The sequence below is a fragment of the Mya arenaria genome, chromosome 10 (genome assembly GCF_026914265.1).
Source record: "Mya arenaria isolate MELC-2E11 chromosome 10, ASM2691426v1".
Classification (NCBI taxonomy): Eukaryota; Metazoa; Mollusca; class Bivalvia; order Myida; family Myidae; genus Mya; species Mya arenaria.
Genome location: NC_069131.1, coordinates 44,463,950 through 44,474,269, shown reverse-complemented (window position 1 = coordinate 44,474,269; position 10,320 = coordinate 44,463,950). Strand labels below are relative to the sequence as shown.

The 10,320-nt window shown below is 35.7% G+C and overlaps 1 protein-coding gene across 1 annotated transcript in view; it reads right to left on the bottom strand.

The window, feature by feature from the left end:
* Positions 1-264: 264 nt before the first annotated feature.
* The window catches only part of LOC128206979 (isocitrate dehydrogenase [NADP], mitochondrial-like), a 30,416-nt gene continuing 20,360 nt past the window's right edge, over positions 265-10,320 (bottom strand). Inside the window, exons 9-10 of the mRNA XM_052909745.1 lie at positions 2,324-2,514; positions 265-1,239 (exon numbers count right to left, since the gene is read on the bottom strand). Coding sequence (XP_052765705.1) covers positions 1,164-1,239; positions 2,324-2,514 — 267 coding nt within the window. The 3' untranslated portion in view covers positions 265-1,163. The remainder of the gene's footprint in view (positions 1,240-2,323; positions 2,515-10,320) is intronic.

The following is a 10,320-nucleotide window of genomic DNA, read 5'->3' as shown; positions in this document are numbered from 1 at the left end:
TCTGACCCAAGTTTGGACATTATCTGACCACTCCCTACCAAGATATGGTTCTAGACAGAAAAATCGGGACGGATGGACAGACAATGCCAAAACAATACCCCTCCCCTGTAACCTTCAGTTTGGCAGGAGATTATGAGATCATTTGCTATTTTCAAGTCAAGTTGCGTTTGTTTTGGATAATTTATAAGTTTAAATGTTCAAGTGAAAGTGGCTCTTGATAGGACTTGTCAGGGTTGATTTAATAACAGAAACCAAAAGATCATGTATTTTCTTCTTTTTATTTCAGTTTTGTTCCAAACCTAGTTAATTTCACACAAATAACGAAGTGAGACTTGCATACAGCAGTAAGACACCTCCATCTGACAACTCTACATAGACTTCCAAAACACAACTAAATATTTCATGTCTAGGCAGAAAGTCAAAGGGTTAGCACAGCAGACAGTGTCAACAAATGGTCCCCTGACCCAACAGTAGTATTCTCTCTAATGGCCTTTAACACATGATGCATCACAATCTAGTTGCATCGTAAGGTATTAATTAAAGTCTCAAAATAGCAAAAGGGTGCTAATATGGGCAGAAAAAGATCAATAGAAAAAATGAACAATGGCACTACTAATGAATGATAAAAATACTGAAAAGTTGGCTGCCAAAGACAAAATGGTAAAAATCAATTTCAGAAAGGTTTATCAATGCATACAGGTCTGCAGGTGGAGTTTGATAAGAAAAACAGCACATAAATCTATTTGACTAGCATTTTAATGCTTGTAAATATACAATAACAAAATGCCATTTTAACACAGGAAAAACATATAGCCAACACCTCGTAATTGATTGATTTTTTTTAACTCGTTGGCATTGTAGGGTAGACAAAAATAAATATTATTTACATAACACTCTTCAGTATTCTAGTTATGTCAGCGTTATTTTATACTGTATCAATATCTTTAGAATCATCAAAAATGGTAAAATCTCCAAAAGAAGGTAAAAGTCATATAAATTACCATTCAATTACAGTAACATTGTCAATTTCAATATAAAGCTGCACCTGAAAAGTATTCACTCATTCAAAACATCGTTGCATTAGATCAAAACACAAATACTTCTATACGATTCTTATTCGTTCTGTTGAATGTAATTGAGTTGGTATCACAGTCATGAGCTTGTTACTGCATCTTCTGGAAGGTTTCGTCAATAGCATCCAGGAAATCCATGGTGTTCAGGTAGTGCTCTGGCTTCACACTGGAAATGCATCAAGCACATTATGTTTCTTGTACCTGTGATCAAAATTACATACCACATGTATAAGTATGTGAATTTTGGATGCCTGTTTTGTTCCAAACCTTATTAATTACACACAAATACAGCCTTTAGTATCTAACATATTGTCATGAGGACATTCTCATGCATTCCAAATACTGATGGCTAACATTTTTAAAGAGCAAAGTATGATCCCAAAGAAAACAAGTTACTGCAAGATGGAGAAGATGTGAACTCGTGTCTGTTGTGCTTTTCAATGAGATTGTTGGGCATAAGTATGTCTCAAAATGTGAACACTTTACATTATGTTAGATACATTTTTTAAGTGAAATCCTAGAATCATAAATGGTATGAAAAAATAAAACTTCCATGTAAATGAGAGTGAAGAAACAAACAGACCTAAAATAACTAGGTCTGTTTAACATTTTATCAGTGAATGATGTAGGCAAATAGCAATATTTAAATCCTGGTATCCATTATTAATAGGCGCATAAGGTGTTCAAACAGCCTACCAAGTATGGGTTCCTAGGCCCAAGCATCTTATCAGTAATTGTCTGACCATGACCTTTGACCCTCAGGAACTGTCTTCTGGTCATGGCCAACCTGCTTACCAAGTTTTAGATTCCTGGACCTAAGCATTTGCATGTTATTGGTTGGAAACGGTGAGTATGGAAGCCCCGACAGATGGATGATTTCTATATTCCACCCCTTTTTGGACTTTAAATGATTAATGGTGGCCCAACATTGGTGATCATCTATTATGATCCCCTATCAAACTTTATTATTGTACTTGAAAAAAACATAAAGAGGTGTATACAATTATTTGTTGGGCCATATCATAAATCAAAATAAGTTCTATAAAAGAACAGAAATAATTTGTTGTTAAACAAAATAGCCTTTTTTAAATATATCATACGACATGGAAGTTGTTGAAATAAGCAAAATTCTTATTTTGATACCAATAATTAGTATGGAGATACATGTTTGATTATTTTTCTAATTCAATTATCAACTTTATTATGTATTATGAAATTTGTCTAATTATCGTAGACTAGGAGTCACTCACTTCTTAAGGCCATAGATACATCCTGCCAGATCCTTTGTCATCTTTCCACTGTCAACTGTGGAAATGCACGCCTTCTCAAGTTGTGATGCCCAGCGCTGGAGTTCTGGGTTGTTGTCCAGCTTGCCTCGGTGCTCTAAACCTCTTGTCCAAGCGAAAATGCTGGCAACCGGGTTTGTGCTGGTTGGGTTGCCCTGAAAATGATGAAATGTTTGTAACATCCAATATCTATTCAACTTATTAATATAAGTATCTTTCAAACAAAAACTGCACAAAACAGTTCTGGTAGGCACCTTCTGATCATAGCTAGTGTTTTGCCCTAAAAATTATGCAAGTTCTATCATCCTTGCATACCAGACATTTCAAAAAAATACTGAAAAGAAAAATAGATAATGATACATGTACGTCATAAAAGTGACACGCTTTAAATGGGCACAAACTATTACAAATAAGATATATATTAATTAGGGATGCAAACGAATATTCGTATATTCGATCGAACGTTTGGTATTCAAATGTCAAAATCGGTATTCGATGTTTTTTGTTTGATATTTTTTAAACTTTTTGACTACAACTGTCTTGTATACTGGTTGACGGTACATTTCCGAACAGGTCACAAATCCCGAACACCAGCTAAAACACACGTTTGTTTGACAGATCGATTATTCGATGATCTAGATCAATACAGTATTTTCTAAACAAAATGCCATTCAATGTTTATACGCTTAAAGATCAAAATGTAGCACATGGGGAATGACGTCAGAGGGTGCACGCCCATCTCTAGGTTTTGCAGTTATGCTGACCTACATTCAAGATATTTATAAATATAAATCACGCTTTACATTTGAATTGCATGTTTTGAAAAACATCGGAAACAATAAATAACTTTGCAGCTAAGTGTTTATTTAATATAACATACTTATTAATTATAATTGTATGACCATGTATTTGCGCTTTTCAAGTGTTCGGTACTTGTGCCCTCCATGGCATAATTTTAAGGGTAATTTACTGTCTATAAAATGAACGATTTTCGACATAAAATTGATGAGATCGTGAATCTTTACTTTGACAGATGTTGTCAAATTAACCAAAGATGTTTCATACGCAATTTTAACTTACTACAACAAAAACTCTCCAAGATAATTGTGAAAAGCCTCAAAAAGTGTTCGGATTTGTGACCTTAGCCAGTATATTCACTTGTCTTGTTTTTACAACGACTAATGCCAGAGGCGTGAATGTGATGACACTATACACGTGTCATGATTATGTTAGTTAGGGACAAATTGTCGGGACTATACTGGGTGAGTACCTAAATCGAAACACTTTCGGCACTATTTAGTATTTTAGTTAGACTTGCACCACAACTACAAATTTTTCATCAGCATACTAGGATTCAAGACCAATTGGTTGATATAAATGATATTTTTCAAGATACTACCTATCTGCATGAAAAGTACTTTATTAACCGCACAGTCAAGGACTGCCATTTTTGTCCTTGGAACAGTTTTTATTTGTTATTTATTTTTATGTATCCTTTTAAAATTATTGCTACATGTTTTAGTAAATTAATAATTTATTTTATTTCAAGATTGTTTTTTGTCATTTTTGTCAGTTAAATTTGATGATTAAAGTAAAAAAAAATACATACTGTACCGGGAATTTACGATCGTGGCCTTGTTTACAAATATGAATGCTGTGGAATTTAAATTATTTGGGGTTTTTGTTTGTTCAAAATCTATTGTTTTTTTGTTGGATTTATTTTCTGTAAATGGGGAATTTCAGAGTCTAATTTTGGTGAAAATCAGGTTCCGTCACGTGTACCAGTTATTACAAAGGCATGGCTATAACTGTAGCGAATAATAACAGCAGTTTACTACATTTCTTAAATATTCATTTTGGTTATCGAATATTCGATCAAAAGAATTACCAATATTTGAATATCAATTTTGCCATTTATTTGCATACCTAATATTAATAAAAAAAAAATCAACATAATTAAACTGAGACCTTTCACCTCTACTTCTTTCTAGAGACATTGATTTCAAACTATTGATTTCAAACTGGTTTCTAGAGACATTGATTTCAAACTGGTTTCTAGAGACATTGATTTCAAACTGGTTTCTAGAGACATTGATTTCAAACTGGTTTCTAGAGACATTGATTTCAAACTGGTTTCTAGAGACATTGATTTCATACCCCTTATTTCTCGCAATTTCTGCAGCTATATTGAAAGGTTTTACTACAAAGACGTTCCGATGTTTATGTTTCTTTATTTAAATCAAACCGGGGAGAACTTAAAGCGTGTTTATTGTGATTTTTTTTGTAGATTCAGTATGTTGTTCGCGATTCGTGGAATGATTGCGCAACTTCCGGGCAAAATAAGGAAACAGAAATTCGTGGGTTGTATTGTCCATTAAAAGTCATTGGCGCACGTCGTATATTAACAAGAATGAATTGGATTACAGCGCAAAAATGTATAGCTGCTGACAAACATAAACTGCAAAATGATATCGTGTTCATCATAGTCAAAATGGATATTTTTTTCTAAATTTGACTCTGAGGAGCATTGAACACACTACTTCACGATCACATATGTATTTGAAGAGAAAAACACAAGGTATCGTGATACGTTCGTAGTTGTTAATTAGTTTAATAATGATCTACAATTTAAATCGTTAAAGAATACTGAAAATGATGTAATAATAACATAGTGTGTGTTTCCGATAAGACAGAAAAAAATCTGAACATAAGATATTTGGCAGTCAGTGCAAGAAGTTATACTGATCGGTTGCTCATTGCCAACGGGCATAGCTGGAATAGGAAGGATATTGTTCAGGACTGATTCTAAAATCAGTTCTTAGACCCGGTTTTTTGAAACATATAACACTTGTCAAATTTATCTTAATGCTCCCGAATTTTCTTTGGTGAAGTACATAAATGTAGATTTTGAATGTCTGTGTATCCGTAAGCCCTGTCAAACTTTGAAGTGAAGAGGAATTTCCATCAGAGCTTGGACTTTATTTGGTAATATTTTCTATATAAAAACCACATCACGGTAAATTGTCACGGTGCTATTTCGTTAAAGACAGAAAAACACATTTGACCTCCTTTAATACCGTGTCTGAAACTTTGTTCAATGTTTGAATACTTCACAATGGAAAGGATATGCTTATATTGTGGGCAAAAGGTTAGAAATGGCCATTTAAACTTCTTTATTACACTGACATGTTTCATAAAATCTATGGGTTGATAATATATGCACCACATATGCATAGATGCATTCGAACAAATATATACAACTAGTTTGCAATAAGCGAACTGACAGTGTTGAGGACAATATTTTCAGTCTTTAAAAGGACCTTTTAATTATGCTTTTGAAACTTTATGGTGATCTTTCACCCTTTGTTCAGTCTATGAAATAGCTGACACAAGTTAGGTGTGTTTTGTCTTCATGATATAAGAAGGTTTAAAAAATAAAAAAAATCGGAGAAAAATCTATTTTATTTTTATTTAATTCTCCTTCGGGACATTTTATGCAATTTATTTTTATTTTTATTTCCTCCTCCTTACCCAACTTTTTGAAAAATCTCCCGTAAATCTAAAGATAAAAAAACTCCTTATCGAGACATTGACTTCAAACTAGTTTAAAGAGACATTGACCTCAAACTTGTTTACAGAGACATTGACCTCAAACTTGTTTACAGAGACATTGACCTCAAACTAGTTTAAAGAGACATTGACCTCAAACTTGTTTACAGAGACATTGACCTCAAACTAGTTTATAGAGACATTGACCTCAAACTTGTTTACAGAGACATTGACCTCAAACTAGTTTATAGAGACATTGACCTCAAACTTGTTTACAGAGACATTCACCTTAAACTAGTTTATAGAGACATTGACCTCAAACTAGTTTCTAGAGACATTGACCTCAAACTTGTTTACAGAGACATTGACCTCAAACTAGTGTATAGAGACATTGACCTCAAACTAGTTTATAGACATTGACCTCAAACTAGTTTATAGAGACATTGACCTTAAACTTGTTTATAGAGACATTCACCTCAAACTTGTTTACAGAGACATTGACCTCAAACTAGTTTAAAGAGACATTGACCTCAAACTTGTTTACAGAGACATTGACCTCAAACTAGTTTATAGACATTGACCTCAAACTAGTTTATAGAGACATTGACCTTAAACTTGTTTATAGAGACATTGACCTCAAACTTGTTTACAGAGACATTGACCTCAAACTAGTTTACAGAGACATTGACCTCAAACTAGTTTAAAGAGACATTGACCTCAAACTAGTGTAAAGAGACATTGACCTCAAACTAGTTTATAGACATTGACCTCAAACTAGTTTATAGAGACATTGACCTTAAACTTGTTTATAGAGACATTCACCTCAAACTTGTTTACAGAGACATTGACCTCAAACTAGTTTAAAGAGACATTGACCTCAAACTTGTTTACAGAGACATTGACCTCAAACTAGTTTATAGAGACATTTACCTCAAACTTGTTTATAGAGACATTCACCTTAAACTAGTTTATAGAGACATTCACCTTAAACTAGTTTATAGGGACACTGACCTCAATCTAGAATATAAAGACACAAGAGACATTTGATTCAAACTACTGTACACCATGACCCTGTTGTCAGTAAACCATACCATCTGTTTGAAGTTTATCAAAACAGCATTAACAATGTTTAATCATACCCAAATTTAATATTTCACCTAAGCAAAAAAAATATTCAAGTGTATGCGGGGTAGATAAAAAAAAATCAGGCCCTTGCTCTGCATGATCAGTAAAGAGGCTCAACAAAATGAAAACATCTTTCAAACAAACAATGCACTGTATGACAGCGACCAACGGCAACTGCATACATTGTATGACGGCGACCAACGGCAACTGCATACGCTGTATGACGGCGACCAACGGCAACTGCATACGCTGTATGACGGCGACCAACGGCAACTGCATACGCTGTATGACGGCGACCAACGACAACTGCATACGCTGTAGGACGGCGACCAACGACAACTGCATACGCTGTAGGACGGCGACCAACGACAACTGCATACGCTGTAGGACGGCGACCAACGACAACTGCATACGCTGGAGGAGGGCGACCAACGACAACTGCATACGCTGTAGGACGGCGACCAACGACAACTGCATACGCTGGAGGAGGGCGACCAACGACAACTGCATACGCTGGAGGACGGCGACCAACGACAACTGCATACGCTGGAGGACGGCGACCAACGACAACTGCATACGCTGGAGGACGGCGACCAACGACAACTGCATACGCTGGAGGACGGCGACCAACGACAACTGCATACGCTGGAGGACGGCGACCAACGACAACTGCATACGCTGGAGGACGGCGACCAACGACAACTGCATACGCTGCAGGACGGCGACCAACGACAACTGCATACACTGCAGGACGGCGACCAACGCCAACTGCATACACTGCAGGACGGCGACCAACGACAACTGCATACACTGCAGGACGGCGACCAACGACAACTGCATACAACAACTGCATACATTGTATGACGGCGACCAACAACAACTGCATACATTGAATGACGGTGACCAACAACACCTGCATACAACAACTGCATACATTGTATGACGGCGACCAACAACAACTGCATACACTGTAGGACGGCGACCAACGACAACTGCATACATTGTATGACGGCGACCAACAACAACTGCATACATTGTATGACTGCGACCAACAACAACTGCATACATTGTATGACGGCAACCATCAACAACTGCATACATTGTATGACGGCAACCATCAACAACTGCATACATTGTATGACGGCGACCAACAACAACTGCATACATTGTATGACAGCGATTAACAACAACTGCATACATTGTATGACGGCGACCATCAACAATTGCATACATTGTATGACAACAACCATCAACAACTGCGTACATTGTATGACGGTGACCAACGACAACTGCATACATTGTATGAAGGCAACCATCAACAAATGCATACATTATATGACAGCGACCAACGACAACTGCATACATAGTATGACGGCGACCAACGACAACTGCATACATTGTATGACGGTGACCAACGACAACTGCATACATTGTATGACGGCGACCAACGACAACTGCATACATGTATGATTACAGTCCTCAGACAACTTGATATTGTAATGAGCAAGTTTTTCGAAGACAAGAAAGCAAATCCTGGACAACGGAACTTGATTTATTTTATCATCATGTTTAATATCAAAACTTGTTTCTCTGCAAAATCAAATCAAAGACTAATAGAAGGAAAAAAGATAAAGAGCCACTTTTGAAAAAAACACCAATAAAATATAAAACAAGAGGCACATCAGTGCCTGTGCTCCACTGGCCAAAAGGTTCAAGCAAAGACCACCTAACGAACATTTTCGTCAAGTTTCATAGAAATACAATCATCAATTTTTGAGAAGTTATTTAAAAAAATTTTTTACTTTAATAGCTCTGGCTGCCATGTTGTACAGTGGACCGAAATGATTTGGGCAATTTGAGTAAAGGAGCACCAAACAAACATTTCTGTCAAGTTTTATCGAAAAAAGGTCATCGGTTTCGACGACAAGTCGTATAAAGTTTTTTTTATTTTTTAGCTCTGGCAGCCATGGTGTGCAGTGGACTGGAACCATTTAACAAATTTTGGTTAATGACCACCAAAGGAACATTTCTGTCAAGTTTCATCAAAATCTGATCATCGGATTCTGAGGAGAAGTGGTGTAAAGGTTTTTCCTATTTTTAGCTCTGGCTGCCATGTTGTGCAGCGGAACGGAACCATTTGGGCCATTTTGTCAAAGATTTTGTTGAGATGACCCTTGTTATTAAGTCTCATAAAGATTATGTCAAAATTGTGACGCAGGCAATTTGTGGACTGACGATTGACTAACATGTAATCTTGTCTTGTCATATGACAGGCGAGCTAAAAATTACAAATCATTGTTTTCCAAATGGAAATGGAGACGTTTATTATTGTTTTTTGCGACTTTTAATGGCAACACGTCTTTTAAATAACCCGTTACTGAGTCATTTTCACGTTTTCTTTTCGCAGCCATGCTTGTTTTTCCGCGGGAAATTATCTGGAAATCGACGAGACGTTCCAAATAATCGCTGTCACTAAAAACCGACAAGAACCAACAACAACAGAAAAGAACCCTCAACCTGAAGTAATATAAGCATTTACTGTCTTTTTAGTTTTTAACTTAAGTGATATCGATTTTAATCACTAGTTACTGATTATCAAAATATATTTATACAAGCAGCATTCAACACGCATCCACTTAGTCCTGCATAAGACCATCTTTTTTTCACTTCTGATGTGATGTCGGGTCTTTTGCCACTCGCGACACGTTGTCGCTGTTTAAGATATAAGTTTTTCCTTTAAACTATAAATATCGACCCAAAATAATGCTTAAAAGTTAAACAATTAATAAACATTTAATCTGAATAGATTATGAAGCAAATATCTAACCTGAACAAGAACTGACGAGATAAAATCGACTTGGTGTTTCACTTACACTTTTCGGCCATTTAAGTTACTAAAAATAGCTGTTTCATAAACTTTCAGAATGTCACTTAAACGAAAATTAATGTTCAGTCTATATATACTTTCCTATGTATAAATGTAAGGTTTTTAAATTGATCTTTTTGTGAGAAATTTATGCTTATATGTTTACTCATAAATTATTATTGTTTAAAAATTATTTAAAGATGCTATACGTGAAAAATTAAGACATTATTTTTTTTCTACTAAAGGGAGGTAATTCAGTAGTAAAATGTAATCAAAGCTATTAAAGCATGGCATTTCTTTTCTAACCATGTTGATATTATTACAGTCTATTCAAGCAAGATGCCTTTTGTTTTTACATAGTACCCATAGGTTCTGAAAAACAAGGAGCACTATTCCCAACAGAAGGATGTCACTCCCTATC